The sequence below is a fragment of the Antedon mediterranea genome, chromosome 3 (assembly GCF_964355755.1).
Source record: "Antedon mediterranea chromosome 3, ecAntMedi1.1, whole genome shotgun sequence".
Lineage (NCBI taxonomy): Eukaryota > Metazoa > Echinodermata > Crinoidea > Comatulida > Antedonidae > Antedon > Antedon mediterranea.
The window spans coordinates 1,035,402-1,057,149 of NC_092672.1; the positions used below are offsets into that span (position 1 = coordinate 1,035,402).

Consider the following 21,748-nt stretch of genomic DNA (forward strand, 5'->3'; position numbering starts at 1 on the left):
AAAAAGTAAAACAGTCAGAAAAAGTAAAACAGCTAGAAAAAGTAAAACAGCCAGAAAAATTTGCAAACAAATTGAATTTAATTATCTATAGCAAACCTGGAAAAGAGTGTAATTCTTCTCTGATATAAATAAATGAATTATACAACTTAGGCAATCTACAAAAAAAAAACTATGTTTGGAATTCAATCGAGAAAATTGAACAGTGAAAGAAAGACAAGGACGATATGTTTTAACTGATAAACAAAATAAAGATAAATTCGGGTCGTCCATTACCATTGGTGCAATTATAAAAAAGTAACACAAGTGCGCATTATTTTAATGTGGCTACAGTCAGTTTAATGACGTCATAATTTTGGGTTTGGCATGCATACCCAAAAGGTAAAAAATAAACGAATGCAATACAAATATGATGGATTTTATTTACAATAGTTATATTACTTATCAATTTTTTAAGTTTATGATTTAACAGAGCATACAATAATTGCAATTGCCAATTACTGTTTACATTACTTGGGCAGTGTTGGTTTCAGGTTGCTGTTCCTACTCTGTACATTTATCATCTCATTTTTTTCCTTCTGGACGTCTGAGGCAGAAATCAACTCTGTATGGCTATATATTATACTTGGTTAGAAACCCATTAAGTCTTTTATTTTTTCTGCTTGGTTAATAATTAATTTTCAGTATTCATGGTTTCTGTCTGAGACGTCCAGTAACATTCTTTTGTATACACACACGTCACCAGGTTCTTTTATCTTATGCAAGGTTGAGTTTCTTTATTATTATCATTATTTAATATTAATTATGTATATACAAGTGTAAACAATTGAATGAATATATGATTAACTTAGTACACACCTAATTAATAACTTCAACATTTGATAAATGTTAAGACACAAGTGATCGTGATAACATGGCATGTTGTATCCATTTTGTATCCCAAGCACTCCTGCATCCACAACACAGACAATGCAAATGAGTCACATTGGGCCATAACAAAATCAATACAAATTAGTCTTTCTCTAACTCGTTGTCATTGTCACGTTTATTTGTCTCCTCCTTAATCTTCTTTTTGTCGGCTGCCGGTCTAAAAAGATAAAAAAAACTTTTATTGTATTACCTATACAGGTAAAATTAAATAGAATAGTGCTAAACAGACACAATTCAACATCCAATTTAGATTTTTAATGAATAAAGATGTGTTGTCCTCTGAAAATCATGAACAAATGAAGACTTTGAATGCCATTTTGCAATTATACAGTATAATGTTCATTGCGTTTACCGATTGATTTCAACCAATATTAATCAATGTAATATATACTGAATGACCTATAGACTTACCGGTAATTGTTAAAAAGAAGAACACCAATAATAGCAAACACACCTGCTATAAGTAAACCTGCAATAAGTTTAAGTACAAAGTATACTACTGCTTTGGACACCATAAAGTAACTGTCAAGAATCGACGCAACATTGCAACTCTGCACCTCCTTCATATACGGTCCTTCACACCTTGCACCTGCGCATTCAGCCTTTCGTGCCTCATCACGTGACCTTACGCGAGTTATTGCGTTTTCACCACAAGACGACCATTCAGTCCACGTACTTAGTTCACAATCGATGTTTTTGCAATCACAACACGAACCGCTATATGTGGTCTTTCGACAATCACAACCTTGTTCTGTGAGCTCCCCACCGTTGTAACAAAAACGATTACAGGGTTGTTGTTCAATGGTAGGTTCTTCACATACCACCTCAGGTCCGTCGGATCCAGTTTCAACTTGTAGGCTCCTGAACCTAAATCGGGTTCCGGATACACCACATGTATTTGGACAATCAGACCAAGGACTCCAATCGCTGTACTTATAAACAATTACACCACTTTTTTCTGCCGTCAAATATCTTTCAGTATAAAATCCACCAAAAAAAATTGCTGACAAGAATGCTATTATAGCAGAACAACCAAGACAAATATCTAAATGTTCTCCCATGATAGTCGATCACAGACTACTATAAAAATACTGGCGCATCAGATTGTGCTTATTCTGATTTTTTATTCCAACGGTAAACGTTGATTAACGGTAATTGAGCTTGTTCGTTGAGTACTAAACGGTAAAGTCCCAAACACTTCCTCATTCCTCGTCAGGATCCTGATCATCCTCTACATACATAACCTTATAGCCAAACTGGTAGACTGATCACTCTGAATCAAAACACTAAACGCTTCAGACAATAATTCTATTCATGTTTTTAATAGTAAGTTTGAAAGATCACTTTAGATGCTTTATATTATATTGTATTCATGTCTATTTTGCATTTAAATTCAACCAATCAAATTTCGTTTTTTACAATTTTGTTTAAATGACAATAAATACTATTGTATCGTATCCATGGTGACTAGATTAATAGATAACTTGGAATTTTCAAATAAGTTGCAAACAATAATCAGGATTTAAACCTATTTTGAAAAAAAAAATTCATTGCCATTGAATTCCCAAGCACTTTAGTTTATACGGTATAATTGAGAACTATAGTAGGCCTACTCAAAAGATACTTTGAGGTGGAGAAAGCAATTTAAGTTTCGGATCATAATAGAAACCAAATGAGAAGAGTACAGACAGTAACTGGCCAGTCGCAAGTGATAATTCATCTGAAAGGAACCGGCTTGATCAGAACAATAATTCGATTTTTCATTTTTTTTCTCAAATAAATTCAATTAAAACACAAAGGATGCTTGGCTTTTTAAGAGAGGGGGACAGGTGTTACAGGTATGAAGAGCCGATTTTATAATATGAACGCTTATTTCAACCAACTTAAAATACATTAGTGTAACTACTCAGGGTATGTAGTAGTAGGCCTAATATAGGCATCGTAAACATATTCCAACCCTGTTGTTGTTGGAAAGCGGAACTTTGTGTTCTGCCCTGGTATAACAATCTTAACGTTCAACTAATCCCTCACTATTCAACTGTTGTTGTAAAGTAAAGTGGATTGCTTGATGGAAATGAGTTTATAAAACATAATAACGTTTCAGTCTGATGACACTACCTACCGCCGGAGGGTTTACTTGTGTGCCATACGAATTTCAAAAGAAAACTTTTATGTTGTGATGGCGCCGGCATTAAAAAACATTCATATCTGATAATAAAGGAGCGGGAGTATGATGACATGCTTCAATTCCATTGAATCATCAAATGTGTTCCACTGTCTGCATACGTTATGCAGCCATAATGGCATATCGTGTTGCCAGTCGATTAATATGGTGATCATCTATTTATTGTGAAAATGGTTAAAAAATGCTGTGCTGAGAATCACTCCTGATAATAATAACAAAGTTCAGTTTTTCGCTATGAAGATTTTTCGGTTTTTAAAATAGGCCTAATACTTATTTAGTTTTTTAAGCCTATCAAGGCTGGCTATGCGTTAGTAAAGGGATATTGTGTTGTTAAAGAATAAGTAGGGTCAACGTTTTCAAATCATGGCAGCTATTTTAAGTTTATGCATTTTATGTAATTATTGATAAGACAAATCAGGGTAGATTTTGGATATTAATAATAATATATAATAGGCCTATATTTTAGAAAAATAAATTTGCAATTTTTTTGAGTGAAAAGCTATACCACCTTATTACATTACTGTTAGGTGTAATCATTCAAAATAATTTAAAGTGGCAAAGCCAGCTAGGTAGATAACATTTGTATTAAAGCTAAAAAGAAAATGTTTATGATACGCAAGTTGAGAGAAGCAGGTCTTAATAGTAATGAACTTATTTCTGTTTACGAGGGTTATTTGAGACCGGTGCTTGAGTATGCAGCCCCTTTGTGGCATGCGGGTCTTACGCAGGGGCAGGTGAATAAGATTCAGAAGCGTGTCTGCAAGATTGTGTTGGGCAACACTCCACTCCAACTAGAAGATGGCACTCTTGCAAGGTTTTTGCCTCTAAATCACACGCCTCTGGTCAATTCTCCACCTGGTTCCCTGCCCCTCAGTATAGATCCTGCATGACTCTTAGGCATAATCGTAAAATGGAAAATTATAGTTATAAAACAAAACGTTTCCAGACTAGTCCAGTTCCTTTTATGGTTTAACTTTTGAACAAATTTTAATTTATTTATTTTTTTGCTTGTCTTATTTGAGGTAACTGCAGTCTAACTTATTTGTATTCATATATATATATATATATTGTTGATAGTGTTGTCTATAGTTTAAATATTTTTATTGTGTAATAGTTTAATAGATATGCAATTCAGCCATGTGCTGCCATGTATGTACTTTTAAATGTGAATTTTGAATAAATATACCGAGATATATACATGAGAAAATGCAAATTTTAACTATTTATATAGAAACAATACACAGAAATTATATGATTAATCTCACGATAATTATAATGGAAATATCAAGAGAGTTACCATCGGAGTTATAGCCTTTTGAAAAACATAAAAACCTATGCTTGAAATTCATGAAAACACCCCCAAGAAAAATAATGGTATACGTCAATTTTTTTTTACATAAGAGCAAGAAAAACGAAAACGAATTCGTAGGTGGCATATTATAATTAAGGGAAAAATTAGCGTCTGTTGGGGAAAACAACAACACACACCTGTTACCATAGAAACCAGTACAGTAATTTATTTTTTATTTTTTCCAAAATATGAAATTCTTGCTATTTTACCTAAAGTGTAATTGAGTACCAAAGTAAGAAGAAATCCCATTTGTTTGCATTTGGTCAATTTTTTATGAAATAGATCGATATTTTTGTCAACCGCTCTTAAATATGTCGTGGTCCAAAAGTGAACACAGTTTCGACTTAAAGAGTTATTCAACATGGAATTCCTTGAACATAATGGTATTGTCTCATGAATGGGTGAAAATCCTCAACCAATTCCTAAAAGTTCTAAATAGACTTTTGTGATTGAAAATAAAGGTTGTCAGTACAACAGTTTTGATAAATATAATACTTGCATTGTTATATAGTATATAAATAGCAGGGTTTTGTAAACATGAATATAATAAATAAAACAGCAAAAAGCAACCATTCAACCAACATGTCTGCACCGTGGTTGAATATTATAATAAATGCAAAAAATTGTACTTGAGGGCGCTATTACATGTAGGTGTTTTTAACCCTGGGGATCCTATGGGAATGAGAAAAACTGCAGTGCTGCACCCCTGGATCATTCTGAGTGAGAGGAAGACAGGAGGTGTAGGTTGTAGAGGAAGAACTGCTGCCCTCAGGCGGGTAACTTTGTGAGCTAGTTAAGATAAAAATTGTAATGCAAAAATGGTGTATAAAACATTTAGTTCACTAGCATTAGACAAAAAGAAGGCTGGGTGTTTTAAATTGAGTAAAACATTTACCAAATATTATATCACAATTCGCTCAGATAGTGTGCATTATTGAATGCAGGTAACTTTAATTTCTCAGTTTCAGAAATGTAAATACATTATTTGCAACTGCACACTCAAATAAGATACAAAAATAAATATATAAAAATGCATATAACCACAATTGACATGCGCAAAATCACATATTGTGTTCTGCGCATGCGCATGTTATCTCAACATATTAAAAGAAAGTCACTAGTTTGGTTTATAATAATTTGGTTATAGCTAAAGAATACAATAATTCTACAATTTGCTATACTAATTTGATTACTTTTTGAAGTTTAATTTAACAGAGCATTACAGCAATAGTATTAGTAATTTGTCAGCAATTGCTACAGACGTACAGTGTTAGTTATTACTTAGGCCTTGCTGGTTTCAGGTGGTGTGAAAGTCTCATCAAATTGTAAAAAAATGCCACCATCTTCAACACTCCTACATTATCCCATATCAAACGAGTCTTTTTCACACTCGTCATTGTCATTGGCGCGTGTATAACCTTTCTTCTTCTTCTTGTAGGCTGCTGCTGCTCTGAAAATATAAAGAACACTTAATTAATTGTAAACTAGTGGTGGTATAGAACAGCAGACACAATTCAACATCCAATTGAGATTTTCTATACAAGAAAAAGTAAATCCTGATATCAAATATACAATACAACACTGTATTAGAGAGAGCAAGAACCATGGTTGGTTCAAGATATATCTAGATATTTGACCAGTTCTGTAAAAAGACCTGAATAATCTAGAATCTGGTAAAGATAATTACCAAAATGTTTATAATTTATACATTTTTCATTTGATTATTGAACCATATGCGCTATATTATTATCACTTGTTTTATACTATATTACCGATTTATTATCAGTCAAATTAACCTACTTACCTGCGACAAACAAAAACACAAATAATAACAAGGATTGATGTAGATAAAACTGCAATAAGAATAAATACAAGGCATTCTTCTTCCGACTTCAGAACTTTCCTCACGGTATCGCAATTCTGTTCTTCCATATAAGGTCCTTCACACCTTGCACCTGCGCATTCAGCCTTTCGTACCTCATCACGTGACCTTACGCGAGTTGTTGCGTTTTCACACGACGACCATTCAGTCCAGGTACATAGTTCACAATCGATATTTTTGCAATCACAACACGAACCGCTATATTTTGTTTTTTGACAGTCGCAACCTTGTTTTGTGAGCTCTCCACCGTTGTAACAAACACGATTACAAGGTTGCTCATCAGTGGTGTAGGGTTCGCCAGGACCTTCGATCCTCAGCCGAATTTGGGTTCCATATATGCACCACATTCCCGGGAACAGTCAGACCAACCGCTGATGTACTTCCACTCATCTCCTTTTTGGTAATCTCCTTTTTGGTAATCTCCTTTCTGATAATCTCCTTCCTGGAAATCTCCTTTCTGATCATCTCCTTTGATATAACTGTAGTAGTAGATTCCGCAAACACAAGATACTACTACAAATAGTATTATAACACAACAACATCCTCCACAGTCTTCCATGACAGTCAATAGTCCAAATACTAGACTACTTCGAAACCTAAAGAGACAGTTTCTATTCGAATGGTAAACGTAAACTAATGGGTACGTTCGTCGCCGTCAGTATTAACTCAACGAAAAGTCCCAAATACCTCATCATAGGAGTATTAATAGATAACTTGGAATTTCCAACCAATGAGCACAAATGTTTTGAAAATCAAAATAACTAGATCTTTATTTATCTTGCCATTCAATTTATAGCCTTTTAATAGTGCCGGATGTTATTTGCGAATTATCGAAAAGAATATGATTTCCTATTCTACTACAGTAGGCCTACTACTCAAATATCTACAAAATAATATTAGGTGGCGTAGCAATTTAAGTTTCGGAACTAGACTACTAAAAAACAAACGGGAAGAGTACAGGAGGAGGAATTAAATAACCAGCCAACCACAAGTGACAGATCATCTATAAAAAAAACGGCGTTATCAGAACAATTATTGATTTGTTTCCATTTATGTTTTGTTAATCAAAAAACAAAGAGAAAATTGTGTAAAGGCCTTGTACTTGAGGGCGCTATTACATGTAGGTGGTTTTTTTTTTTTTAACCCTGGGAATCCTATGGTGGGATTGAGAAAAACTGCAGTGCTGCACACTGTACTCCTGGACCATTCTGAGTGAGAGGAAGACAGTGTGTAGGTATGCGCAGGCTTATACTGTATTGCATTTTAATAAATGCTCATCACGAAACGTTTGTATTGTAGTTAATTCATCAATATAGCTACCTAACATAATAGAGCTATTATTATTAGGCCTAGCCTAGGCCTAGTAGTAGTACTAGGCCTAGTACTAAGTAGTGTATACCTCCATGTGTAGAGTATGCTACACTGCATGCTGCTGCACTGTAATAAGTGTAGGCTAGGGCCTACTACTCTAGTCTAGGCCTAGCCTAGTCTAGTTATCAAGAGAAAGGCCAGGCCCCTACTACACTAGCATCAGCTAGGTTAGCTAGATATTAGGCCTACTACTACTAGATTATAGGCTCAGTCTAGATATACTAAAATGTATTTTAGAAATATTCATTCAATATCATAATAATATGGCTAGATTCCTAGGCTAGGAGGCCTTGGTAGTTAGGGTAGCCGATCACTCCGGCCGCGCTTCACTCCGGCCGCCGTATCAGTTTAGCACAATGTTATGCACTCCGGCCGCTATTCAATTCGACTTCCTGTGCAAAGGGGCCGTTAGTATGGAGCGCCCATATCTACGTTTTCTATACTGTTCAGTGTTATAACAAATTCTTGGTGAATTTAAATGGAACTAGTTGAATATTTATTAGCAACAATTTTACTTGTTTCATTAACAATAACATTCAAAGAAGTTGGAACTGCTTTTTCTTTCAAACTAAACTTAACTTCATTAAATTCAATAATAAAATAATAATCAAATACCCGTCTAATTAATGCTTGAATAACAATATTTAATTTCTTTGTACATGTACATTTATTTTATAGCTTTACATTTATTAACATTAAAAATTAGTTCAAACCCTTATTTTTATAACACTTTATCTTGCCAGTACCCATACTTACTAATTATAGTTAATAACAATATTTACAATATTAATTAATTTATTTCAAATAATCCAATATCCGTCTAATTAATGTTACCTGGAATTGTATCAAGAATTAATATATCATTTTTGTACAGTCCAATTTACAATGATTTTATATTTTAATTTATATATGATAAAAATAATGACATATAGGGTACATTGCAATAAATTACATTAATTAATCACATTACAATTAATATACTAGCCTATTACATTGGATAAAACACATAAATTATTTTGTTCTAGCATTAGACCTAATTTAAAACACTTGCGATGTTGTTGTGATCCTGAAAGAGAAAAAATATACTGTATTATTACAAATGTTTATTTTGATTCTCTACAAAAAACGTGTCTCGGTTGTAAAAGACTCATTGGGCGCTCCATAGCTGCGGCCGGAATGAATCGCGGCCGGATTGAAGCGCGGCCGGATTGAAGCGCGGCCGGAGTGAAGCGCGGCCGGAGTGATCTGTATTCGTAGTTAGTAGTAATTTAATTTGAATACACAATTTTTCTTTTCACAATTATTCATTGTATAATAAATGTTTTTGTTAAAGGACGCTTTTTGCAACTAAATCATTGGTGGGCAGACCATGACAATGTTGCAGCTGTCTCGGATATCTCAACCACTCCGTTGCCTAACAACCAAGTGGCATCATAGAGGCAGCTTAACATGTGCCAGCAGTCTTCACAACAAACAACAAAGACGATGGTTCCACAACACTCAACCTCACCAGAAGACAAAGGCGGTGATCTTTGATATGGGCGGAGTCCTCATCTCAAAGCCTTTTAAAGTGTTTGAAGGTATAAAGCCTTGTAATTTGATCCAGGATTTTAAAATAGTGGACCCATGATGGCCTAAAAATGGTGAAATTAAGTGCTGGGCTTAATTTGATATCATCTTAAGGTCTTTTTACACTATCAAACTTTACAGTATGTGACAAAAAAATGCGATGTGCCCAAATACTGTATGGACACGATGGTCACATTACTACAATATTTGGGCAAATCATTTTTGTTTCAAACTAGTTTGGTAGTGTAGACAGAGCTTTATACATTACACAACATTCAAAATTCAGGGCAGCCCAGGTATCCACCCCTGAGGGAGGGCAGCCCAGGTATCCACCCCTGAGGGAGGGCAGCCCAGGTATCCACCCCTGAGGGAGGGCAGCCCAGGTATCCACCCCTGAGGGAGGGCAGCCCAGGTATCCACCCCTGAGGGAGGGCAGCCCAGGTATCCACCCCTGAGGGAGGGCAGCCCAGGTATCCACCCCTGAGGGAGGGCAGCCCAGGTATCCACTCCTGAGGGAGGGCAGCCCAGGTATCCACCCCTGAGGGAGGGCAGCCCAGGTATCCACCCCTGAGGGTGAGGACATCCACTTTAAAAGTCTTCCACCATAATAATTTAAACACAGCATCTACCCAAGAAGCAAAGTTATTATTATTATTAATAATACACATTACTGTTTTTAGATCTACATTCATGTATCTCTGTATAATTATTTTATGTACTTTTTTTCAGCATTTGAAAAAGATAATGGGCTACCAAACGGACTAATTCGGCAAGTGATTGTTGAAAGGGGCGAGGATGGGAGCTTTGCAAGAATGGAGAGGGGCGAACTGACTACTGAAGAATTTGGACAAATATTTAGTACAGAATGCTCTGAAAAGGTAAATTACAAACTTTAAATTGTACATTATATTTGTGTAATTACAATTATTACTTATAATTGTTGATAACTCAATTTGTATTTACCTTTTTTATTCTGATTTTTACTATTTATTTTATACTGTAGTAGTTTTCATATTTGTAAATTTTTTGATCTGTATTTTATATATTTTATAGTTGTTGTGTGTTTTCAATTTATATGTGATTTATGTATGTGGTTTGGAGTATTGGAGAGCCACTTTGATAGTTACCTCCAAGTTATCAATTATATAATTTAAAACAAAATTGATTCACTTCTTAATTTATTACTTTTTCCAATAAATAATCTTAAATTTTGATTTTCAGCTTGGTAAAAATGTTGACATGACTGAGTTTTTAAAAGTGTTTGAGCGAGACGTGTATGCATTGCCAGAAATGTTAGACGCTGTGCGTTGCATTCAGGCCGAGGGTGTATCAGTTGCTTTACTAACTAACAACTGGAAACATGAATCGGGCAGAAGTCTACAACCTCTGGATCCATCACTGTTTGATGTGGTAGGAACTGTTACAATACGGAGAATCCCTCCTTTGCGACACCCCTATAAGGAGACACCCGTATACAGTGGAAACCTCTATTAAGGAGACACTGATATACTGTAGAGGGGACACCTCTATCAAGGGAACACCCACATTCAGGGGACCCCTCTATTAAGGGGACACTGATATACTGTAGAGGGGACACCTCTATCAAGGGAACACCCACATTCAGGGGACCCCTCTATTAAGGGGACACTGATATACTGTACAGGAGACACCTCTATCAAGGGAACACCCACATTCAGGGGACCCCTCTATTAAGGAGACACTGATATACTGTACAGGAGACACCTCTATCAAGGGAACACCCACATTCAGGGGACCCCTCCATTAAGGGGACACTGATATACTGTACAGGAGACACCTCTATCAAGGGGACCCCTCTATTAAGGAGACACTGATATACTGTACAGGAGACACCTCTATCAAGGGAACACCCACATTCAGGGGACCCCTCTATTAAGGGGACACGCATATACAGGGGACACCCAAATTCAGGGGACCCCTATCAAGGTGACACCTCTATTACAGTATGTATTACTGTGAAATGATGATTATATATTTTAACATTATGAACAATTATTATTCAGTTCTGGGGCACCTCTAATTAAGGGAGACTTTTCTGTGAAATGAATACAATCAAGTACAGTATATATTTAACATTATCAGCCCTATGCAGTAGACACCCTTATTAAGGGACACTTTGCTATGTCTTCTGTATAGGAGTTCTACTGCAGTTATGGATTTATTCAAAATAACTGTACACCTCTGTACACGCCTTAATAACCTAACAATAAGTTAGCTGAAATGAGCTTTAGAAAACCACTCATCTTCGCTTGACCAGGGAGAGATGTAAATTAGACAACACAACGTACCTGACGTCGCAAGTTTGGAATCGACTGATGACATGATTTTGTGAAAATCTCACAATAATGTACTCTATTTAATACATAGATAGTTGAATCATGTTTAGTTGGAATGCGTAAACCAGATGCCAGGATCTACCAGTTGTGTCTTGAGAAATTGAAAGTGAAACCGGAGGAAAGCGTGTTCCTGGATGATATTGGTCGCAATGTAAAGGCTGCAAAGAGTCTAGGAATACAAACCATTAAGGTACTGCTGACTCTTGTTGTTAGAGTATCGTATTACTTTAGCAGTCCCTGACCAATTGACTACTGCTGACTCTTGTAGTTACAGTAATCATATTACTTTAGCAGTCCCTGACCAATTCATCTTTGTACATTGTATTGTATATTATGTTTGTTGGTCAAATAAATGAAATGAAAGGTCTGCTTAACTCTTATAATATCTCTCATAATATCTCTCTGTCTTATCTTTTTAATACTGGAGTGTTACATGTATATTTTACGTTTTTCAATAATGACCGCATTTATCTTGGATATACTTATCTTTTTAGATATTTAAACATTATTTTAATAAATTTAATTTTATGCCAAGTCGATTATTTTTATTCAAAGGTTGATGAGCCGATCGATGCCTTAACAGAACTGCAAACTCTGTTAAATTTCCCGCTCAATGGATTTGTCCCTGGAACATCGTCTGTTAGGAAAGGCCTGGAAATTACCAAAGAACCGCTTATTGAGTATCTAGATAATCTTGGTATCAAATCCAAAGATGGTAATATTAATATCAGGCAATTTAAGCACGGACAATCTAACCCAACATACTTTGTAGGCTATGGAGGGAGAGACATGGTGCTAAGGAAGAAGCCACCTGGTAAGCTACTGCCCTCAGCCCATGCAGTAGAGAGAGAATACAGAGTGATGCATGCTGTAGGGCAGGCTGGCGTACCAGTGCCTAATCTCATCGGTCTTTGTGAAGATTCAAGGTAAAATTACATTGAATGCGCAGGCAACAGTTTTTTCCTTTTGTCTTATGTGGGTTCACACAATAATTAAATAGTTGTAAGAAAAAGTTTGCATAATAAGATATGACAAACATGGAGAGAAAATTTTTTTAATTATTATACAAATAAAATTACTGAAACAAAATGACAATGCTATGGGTATCATTAGCTGGATATCAATGGAGATACAAAGAAAATAAGCAAAAAGCTAAATCAAAATGATAAAATAAAACAGCCAGAAATAAATTGCAGAGCTTTCAGGCAACACTACCTTCCCCACTGTAGGCGCAAGTTTGCATAATAAGATAATGTATGACCAACATTAGTGGAGAAACAAAAACATGTTTTAATAAAGAAACTATTTTTATTTGTTAGCATTATAGGTACACCTTTCTATGTAATGGACTACATAGAGGGCAGGGTGTTCAAAGACCCATCATGCCCTAGTCTCTCACCAGGTGAACGAACTCAAGTCTATGATGCCATGTGCAATGTATTGTCACAGATTCACTCAGTTGATGTAACTGCAGCTGGTCTTAAAGATTTTGGAAAGTTTGGTAAGTTTTTGTTCAGTCTGACTTTCAAATTCATTTTAAAACATTTATACAGATGTTATTAGCATTTAATTTCTAAATTTCTAAAAGCCTGTATAATTAGTCGTACAGTACAAAAGGAATGATATTTTGATTCAATAATTACTTTTGTTACTCTTTCAGGCAATTATATAGAGAGGCAAGTAAAGACCTGGTCTAAACAGTATCTAGCAAGTCAAACACATGAAATAGAAGAAATGACACGATTGATGCAATGGCTACCAGAGAACACACCAACCACTGACCACACAACAGTAGTGCATGGAGATTTCAGGTACACACCTGTATTATTATTATTATTATACAGATATTGACTGCTTAGAGGTTAAATATAAGATTTGACATCCCCGAGCGAGGGAATGATATTAAGTTCGAGGGAATATATATTTCCCGAAGCGCCAGCTGAGGGAAATATATATTCCCCGAGAACTTAATATCATTCCCGAGGGGATGTCAAATCTTATATTTAACCAATATAAAAGGCAATATCTGTTATATTATATAGCCAAGAACAAGTCTGCTGGGTTGGGTGAAGCTAGGCTAGCTAGGCTAGGCCTCCTTTATAGTATTTGTATTGTATTTAAAACAAGCCTGCCTAGACACCTTACCTTGCGAAGAATAATATACAGATAATTACTAATTAATGATTCCTTGGCAATAAAATATTCACTTAGGCCTAGGTCGTTTAAATTAACAGAAGAATTTCCATCAATAAGCCTATTAATAATAATATTATAATCAGGTAGGCCGAATAAACAATTCGTCGTCTTCTCGATCTTCGAGGAGCCGAATCACCGGATGTTCAGCGCGTACTAGTTACTAGGTTACTACCGTGAGTATTGACCAATCATAAACGGTGTTTCATCACATTTAGGGTGGACTTATAACAAATGAGGGCGCTATGTATGCATAATTTAAATAGTTTAGAAGATTAATTTCTTCAAGCAAATTCCGTGGCCCAGCGGATGAAACGTTGTCTTGCGATGGAGTGACAATTCCACCCGAGTTCAAGATCGAGTAAATGACTTTTGTTTATTTATCGGCAAACTCGAGTGTTGCACACGAAAATTACACAGTCAATATCATCGTACTCGAGAATTTATATGATTAATGACAGGGGACACGATTATTACGCGAAAATTACACAGTCAATATCATTGTTCTCGAGGATATATACGATTTACGATCCTTGCAGCGGTAGTCATGTGATGCAGTTTCAACCAATCACGTTCGCGTATTTACATAGGCTATGTAATATATATATTATATTGTATTTATGATATCTTAGATAATACATAGGATTATGACCAAGCAAATTGTGTGTCAAAATGCACATAAAAATTGGATTGGATTATATAGCGTCTAATGTTGTGAAACCTGTAAGCGGTGAACATTATTACCCCAGTCATTTTTTTGCATCAAACATATATGGAAACATAATCCCATAATGCAGCTATTAATCAGCACAAAGTTGTCTTGATCTAACCGGGTACCCATTTATACACCTGGATGGAGAGAGGCAAACGTAAGTAAAGTATCTTGCCTACGGATACAAGCAATGTGGCGAGAGTTAGATTCAAACCTCAGTCTCACGATCAGTAGTCCAACGTCTAACACACAGCACCACACGCCCTCACAAAATAAATGTATAATATATTAAACACACCTACAGTACACTGGACTGAAAATGGTATGCACAGTACATTGAACACACTACAGTAGTTTAAAATTATAATATGATAGTACAATATTTTCCCATAAATATTTATCTGTATACAGTTAGGTAGGAAATTATTGACATAACATTGCTAAATACAGCAAGTATAGCAAGTACTACAATCTAACATTGACTTGTCATATTTGTAGGCTTGACAATTTAATATTCCACCCAACCAAACCTGAGGTTCTGGCTGTACTGGACTGGGAGCTGTCCACTCTAGGTGACCCCATATCAGATCTTGCGTACAGCTGTTTGCCATACTATTTGAAACCGGAATTCCCACTTTTGAAAGGTAAATTTTTAACTAATTGTTTTAGCAATTGATTTGGAGTATTTCAGTACTAATAATGCAAGTTAAAAATAATGACAAATTAAAATGCACATGGAATGCCTTGCATGATGTCACCAACAAAACAAGACATATGTTTCAAAGTAAATTTCCCATTTTCTATCCAGGGTCTGGATGAATGAGTTTGTAAATATTGAAGTTCTTTCTAATGTGAACACACATTGAAAGAATGCTACCAAGTTCTAATAATGTGAACACACATTGAAAGAATGCTACCAAGTTCTAATTAATGTGAACACACATTGAAAGAATGCTACCAAGTTATAATAATGTGAACACACATTAAACAAATGTTACTAATGATAACTTTTATGCATATATGTAAAAAAATGTCTACAAAATCTTTTAAAAAACAAACAAAATTATTTTCAAATACAATTTCTCATTTTCTATCCAGGGTTTGCTGGTAAAGATTTGTCTGGCAGTGGTATACCAGCTTCTAGTGATTACATAGAGCAATACTGCAAGGCTAGAGGGATACCACATGTGCAGGATATGTCAGTGTATATGGCTTTCTCTTTCTTTAGAGTGGCGGCCATTTTACAAGGGGTTTATAAACGATCTATGCAAGGTAAATGATCTCATATCAATTAATATAATTCAGTACATTAATTATGATAATCTAAATATATAATATATGCTAAAAAATTACAGCCAGTTGTAACTAGTTTTGTTGACAAAAATAAAGTACCTACGCCCTGCTCTTAAACAATAATAAGTAAAAGATACATACGGTAATCAACAGGCATTTGAAAGCAGTATATCCACAGAACAATAATAAATCCATAAGAAAGCAATAAGCATCCACGGTAGGTAAAGTAATAAATCCACAGAAAAATAATAAATCCACAAGAGTTAGAGGAAAGCAATATGCATCCACAGGTAAATAGAATATCCAAATGCCCAGTAAGTAAAGCGCAAGTGCAATACATACATGTACAGTATATCTAGGCAAGTAAAGTACAACATATCAACAAAGTAAAATATATAACCACAGTAAGTATCATACATCCATATGTAAATAAAGTAAATATCCACATGTAAGTAGGCCCTACATTCTAACCACAGTAAGTTAAGTATAATGCATCCATACAGTAGGTAAGTACAGTACAGTATATCCACATTATAATCACAATTAAGAAAATTACAACATCCACATGTACAGTAAGTAATCCATGAATAAGTAAAATAGCCTGTCTTCACTGACTGCTGAACTGCTACTAAGCAGAACAAAAGAAACTAACTGCACAGTGTAACAAACACCATCTGCATTCAAATAACATGCAAATGAGCTCATTTGAATAAAAGATAAAGTACACAACAATACAAACTTATTCTAAGCTACTTCATGGTAGAATTTAAATCTAAAGTTACATAAAAATGTTTTTGTTTATATTTTTGCAATAAGTAATAATGGTTAAACTAGACCAAAAATTAATATATTTTTAAACCTCATATTGACATTTTTTTTTTATATTCAACAATAAAGTAAACTACAACAAAACATACTAACTATTAGTAATTCTGTATCATTACATTTTTTAAATCCCATAAAATTGTCATTATGCAAATTTATTAACAATACAATAAAAGACAAATTCAATAACAATGGTAATAAGTATGATAAAACTAAAATATAACAACCATACACATTTAAAATATATTATTTGTCATCTTGTTCAGGTCAAGCCAGTTCAGACTCTGCTAAATCTGTTGGTATGCTAGCAGAGCACATGGCTAGCATCGGATGGTCATTTGCTGAGAAGGGCAATAAGTCCACTGGAACCACTGGGTCACCTCCCAAACCACTTGGAGCCAGCCGTTCTTATTCAACCTTCTTCCAGCCTAGAAGATCATTTAGTACACACACTGAATCAAATCCTGGTAATTATTATTAAATATTAATAATTATTATTTAAACAGCATAGTCTATACTATTATTTTATGTAATAATAATAATAATAATAATAATTTATTAGGAAATGACACCTTTGCATCGGTGGCACACACAGAAGTGGTGCATCCAATTTAACATAATACATCAAAACAATACATTATATGACGGATACAGGTTCTTAAACTATTTGCAAAAATATAAAAGAAAAATCATTACCAACATGGTAATATAGGTACTGTATTAAATTGTCCTACAGTATCATAGGTTTGAGTTGATAAAGAGGTATATCAAAATAAACATAAAATATAGTAAAGAGTTTACATTACAAACCATTGTGTTTCAACATCAGGTACTGAGGACCTATAGTTGTTATCACAGGTGTATACTATTTACAAATCTAAATACAAATATATAAAAGCAACAATACAAAAGAAAAACAATCTATATATTGGGAGATTTAAGTTCTGACCGTTTCTCCCATGCAGCTCTTGTGTATTGTTTACAAAACAAATCAAAAAAGGTCTCAGATTCTTTACAAAATGTGTTTTAATTATATTTTTCGCTTTTAGGTATTTTGCCTGTCTCAATTGATGGCTTACCAAAGAATGTTCAGAACTTGCACAAGAAGGTGAAAGAATTCATTGACCTCAACATCCTGCCAATTGAACAAGAGCTGATTGCTCACCAGATGTCGGATCAACGTTGGACTCCGCACCCTCTGATAGAGCAACTAAAGGTTTGTTGATTGCTTGTTGATTTTGTTAGTATATATAATAAAAAGTAAACTAATTTATAGCATTTATAATATACATTTGGTATATAAATATTTCTTGTGTTTGTCCTTTGAACAGATTGTCACCTCTCTATAGGACAGTGATTTCATTTTGGCGATCCTTGGCTGTGTGCCAAAGAATTAATGAATATACATATATTGTATCACCTTGTTTAAATTGTTCGTAAATGATTAAATTATATAATGTAAGTGGCCCAGTGCCTATATATAGAGGGCGCTAGAAAAATCACATTTAAAACGAGATTAGTTTGAAAGTTGTACAGTACAAGTTGTCTATTATTTTTTCAAACTTGTTTTATAGGATAAAGCTAAAAATGAAGACCTATGGAACCTATTTCTACCAATCGAGACAGATCCTAATGTAGAGTATGGTGTTGGGCTAACTAATGTACAATATGCATTCCTATGTGAGCAGATGGGCAAGTCTGTGTTTGCCTCAGAGGTGGATAAATTAGTTTTTAAATACATTTAAATCCTACAAAAATATATAATAGGCAATGGAGATACACACCTAAAAGGTGACAGTGGCTTAGGCTGCTGATTTTATATTTTCTCCTTGCGTCATCTTTGTTTAATTTGTTGATTTGTATTATATTGTGTAAAATGTATCTTTTTCCTGAATAAATAATACTGTAATAATTTAAATAAAAATGAATGATATGAACATGGTGAAATCATTAATTTACAATACTCTATAAAATACAGTTAAAACTTATACTATAATAATAATCTACATTATAACATAATAATTTATGTTAAAAAAGTAATTTAATCTTTCTTAGGTGTTCAACTGTTCAGCTCCAGACACAGGTAACATGGAGGTACTGGTGAAATATGGAACACCGGAACAAAAAGATAAATGGCTTACACCACTCCTAGAGGGCAGTATACGATCATGCTTCGCAATGACAGAACCTAAGGTTTGCTTTGAATAAAATTATTACTTTATATATATCTATTATTTGAAGTGACAAATAGTTTAAAATAAATAGTAAATCTGTCCTCTCACTACAAAAGTGACTACTTGGTTCTTTCTAGGTGGCATCGTCAGACGCAACTAACATTGAAGCCGAGATAAAATCAGATGGTAGTGAGTACGTCCTCAACGGTCATAAATGGTGGACGTCCGGTGCAATGGACCCCAGGTGTAAAATATGCATATTCATGGGCAAGACAGACAAATCAGCCAGTAAACACCAACAGCAATCAATGATCCTCGTTCCAATGGACACCCCAGGTGTACAAGTTGTCCGACCTCTGACTGTGTTTGGCTTTGAGGATGCACCGTCAGGTCATGGTGAGGTCATCTTTGAAGATGTCAGAGTTCCGACTGAGAATTTGCTTCTTGGACCCGGTAGAGGTTTTGAGATTGCTCAGGTATGTTGGAATATAAGTAGCTTTGTTAAAATAAAATGTTAATAATTGCTGTATGTATAAGTATGATAATGAATTGTAATAAATATAGGGCTAGTAAGAGTAACATATTTTTCCTACAATTTCACATCACTAATAAAACAAGAACTATTATGAATATCATCATTTGTTGATGTTTTCATGAATGCCATTTTAGGGCCGGTTAGGACCAGGTCGTATACATCACTGTATGAGATTGATTGGCAGTGCTGAAAGGGCGCTAGCATTAATGGTTGACCGTGTAAGTACTTAACATAATATTAATTACAGTAGGTTCTAAAAAATATGGATACTAACTTACCTAATACAGTACCAAATTCTACGCTATAAGTTACTTTTCTAACCATAAATAATGCTTATTTTTCATTTAAAGGTACATAATAGAGTTGCTTTTGGTAAGCCATTAGCTACACAAGGCACAATACAGGCTGACATTGCTGAGTCCAGAATGGAGATAGAACAAGCAAGGTTGCTAACATTGAAGGCTGCTAATATGATGGACACTGTTGGCAATAAAGTAAGTTAGACACAATCATAGTTAAAGAAATATAATAGCCGTAGTTAGACTCTTAGTAACAAGCAATAAAATTATACTAAAAAAACAGAATGCATATAATGAAATATTACTTATGGACCATGTGACCACTGACGAGATTCATGGAAATATGCAATGTCTACGAAAAACGAAAGTTAGAAGGTGATGAGATCATAAAATCGTAATAGCATATTTTAGTAAGACCCAATCATAACACTGAACATAGTAAATACATTACATTTTATTTTGTTAATCTTTATAAATTCTATTTATTTTAATTTAATTTTAATTGTTGCGTGTTTATCTTGTCATTGTATTTTTGTGTTGGTTCCTAATGATCAGCTTTGGCTGGATGCACCACCCTCATAAAATATTGTTGAAATAAATAAACAAATTATTAAGTTAGACCCTATCATAGGAGCCATATAATTAAATGTTTTCTATACTGTTATTTTCCAGGCTGCATCAGCTGAAATTGCAATGATCAAAGTGATCGCACCCAACATGGCTCAGCGCGTCATAGACCGTGCAATGCAGGCATTTGGCGCTGCTGGGCTAAGCTCAGACTTCCCACTAGCCCAACTGTACACCTGGGCTAGGGTGCTGAGGCTAGCAGATGGACCAGATGAAGTACATCGTAGAGCTATAGCTAAAATAGAAAGCATGAAACATGTTGATAACCGATAATACAAATGGTGTTATAAGTGATAGGTTATAATCATTCCCATACAGTGGTATTGTTTTAGGCAATTGAAATAATCTACTGTAATTTAAAATTTAGTACGAAACGAATAAGAACAATTATGGAACACATCATGTAAAAATTAATTTATAACTTTTGTAAAATATAATAACTATAGTTTAAAATAAATCCCAGAAAAGTGAATAGAAGAACAATGCTAACATTTTTATTTTATTGAATAGTGCCTAAAAAGGATATTCCCATATTAGGCCATATTTACAGTAAGCATGGACTTAACACTGACCTCGCACTCAAGTATGAGGTCAGGATCAATGTTTGTTGGCAGTGCTACTAATCTCATATATTTATTACGGGTAATTAAATTGAAAAAAAAAACTGTAATATGTTTGAACATTAATTATTGTCTTTGTTTAAAGAAAAAATGTTTTTAGAAAAATTATTGTTAAAATTTTTTCTGAGAATAAATTAATAAAATCACTAATGTATTCAGTGTAGTGATCATCACAATTAACAAACATAAGTTTGTGTTGTGATATTGTATGTCTGTGTTTCCACAGCCCGAACAAAAATTACAATTATTTTGGCTGTGGAAACATGACCCAAGTACTCAAATAAATTATGTAAACAATTACATATTTTTCTTATAATATAGTTGGTTGTTGTCAAGTAATATGGAAGTAATTGTTGATATAGATATCTAGATATATTTTCAGATTTCAATGTGATTAAATTTATTTAAAAAACAAAATTTGCTGTGTTTTGTAAATGAATTATTTCTTTTTTATCCTGTGTGACTTCTTCAATAGAAGACAGTTTATACAGAGGGCGCAGTACAGGACCATTCAGCACACCAGGAGACAATTCGCAATGCTTTTCAAATGGTGTGCATGTACAATGTTTATACACGGTCCCAACAGCTTTACATCCCATTCGAAGGACGAGTAAAGAATCTAGCTTAATGATATTAAGATGATGATTTTAAAGACAAATAAAAATCAATGAAATCACACAGTACTTTATATTTTGGTTTATTAAAATAAAATATTGTTTATATACATCTTAATAATAATAAAAATTAAAAATATAATTGTTAGTAACTAAAAGAGTATTACAATATTAATTTAACATTCAAATTTAAAAG

At 34.2% G+C, this 21,748-nt stretch overlaps 3 protein-coding genes across 4 annotated transcripts; 1 reads left to right on the top strand and 2 right to left on the bottom strand.

Annotated features, from left to right (window-relative positions):
- Positions 1-2,200, bottom strand: LOC140043316 (spondin-1-like). Its single transcript, XM_072087818.1, has 2 exons — positions 1,339-2,200; positions 1-1,084 (listed from the first exon to the last, which is right to left on the bottom strand). The coding sequence occupies exons 1-2, from the start codon at positions 1,986-1,988 to the stop codon at positions 1,009-1,011; spliced, it is 726 nt and encodes a 241-aa protein (XP_071943919.1). The 5' UTR covers positions 1,989-2,200; the 3' UTR covers positions 1-1,008.
- Positions 2,201-4,479: 2,279 nt separating this feature from the next.
- LOC140043317 (uncharacterized) lies at positions 4,480-7,001 on the bottom strand. Its single transcript, XM_072087819.1, has 2 exons — positions 6,268-7,001; positions 4,480-5,913 (listed from the first exon to the last, which is right to left on the bottom strand). The coding sequence occupies exons 1-2, from the start codon at positions 6,690-6,692 to the stop codon at positions 5,823-5,825; spliced, it is 516 nt and encodes a 171-aa protein (XP_071943920.1). The 5' UTR covers positions 6,693-7,001; the 3' UTR covers positions 4,480-5,822.
- A 498-nt stretch (positions 7,002-7,499) lies between these two features.
- On the top strand, positions 7,500-21,538 carry LOC140044426 (acyl-CoA dehydrogenase family member 10-like). Of its 2 annotated transcripts, none has more exons than XM_072088925.1 (18): positions 7,500-7,631; positions 9,050-9,296; positions 10,015-10,163; positions 10,507-10,695; positions 11,692-11,850; positions 12,216-12,586; positions 12,980-13,161; positions 13,321-13,471; positions 15,064-15,209; positions 15,664-15,837; positions 16,950-17,150; positions 17,733-17,899; positions 18,258-18,398; positions 18,739-18,876; positions 18,995-19,333; positions 19,527-19,610; positions 19,743-19,886; positions 20,364-21,538. In XM_072088925.1, exons 2-18 carry the CDS (start codon positions 9,086-9,088, stop codon positions 20,589-20,591), a joined length of 3,174 nt encoding a protein of 1,057 aa, XP_071945026.1. In that variant the 5' UTR covers positions 7,500-7,631; positions 9,050-9,085; the 3' UTR covers positions 20,592-21,538. The 2 variants fall into 2 exon arrangements, with proteins under 2 accessions (XP_071945026.1, XP_071945027.1); XM_072088926.1 differs by having other exon boundaries at positions 7,552-7,579.
- The last annotated feature ends 210 nt before the right edge of the window (positions 21,539-21,748 follow it).

What these genes read in the sequence shown, in the direction of transcription:
- LOC140043316 (XM_072087818.1), bottom strand. Translation starts at nt 1,988, where the DNA reads ATGGGAGAACATTTAGATATTTGTCTTGGTTGTTCTGCTATAATAGCA. An exon ending in CTTCTTTTTAACAATTACCG is followed by an intron (nt 1,085 to 1,338) that starts GTAAGTCTATAG and finishes TTATCTTTTTAG; the next exon opens with ACCGGCAGCCGACAAAAAGA.
- LOC140043317 (XM_072087819.1), bottom strand. Translation starts at nt 6,692, where the DNA reads ATGTGGTGCATATATGGAACCCAAATTCGGCTGAGGATCGAAGGTCCT. An exon ending in TGTGTTTTTGTTTGTCGCAG is followed by an intron (nt 5,914 to 6,267) that starts GTAAGTAGGTTA and finishes TTATATTTTCAG; the next exon opens with AGCAGCAGCAGCCTACAAGA.
- LOC140044426 (XM_072088925.1), top strand. Translation starts at nt 9,086, where the DNA reads ATGACAATGTTGCAGCTGTCTCGGATATCTCAACCACTCCGTTGCCTA. An exon ending in GTACAGAATGCTCTGAAAAG is followed by an intron (nt 10,164 to 10,506) that starts GTAAATTACAAA and finishes TTTGATTTTCAG; the next exon opens with CTTGGTAAAAATGTTGACAT. An exon ending in TAGGAATACAAACCATTAAG is followed by an intron (nt 11,851 to 12,215) that starts GTACTGCTGACT and finishes TTTTATTCAAAG; the next exon opens with GTTGATGAGCCGATCGATGC.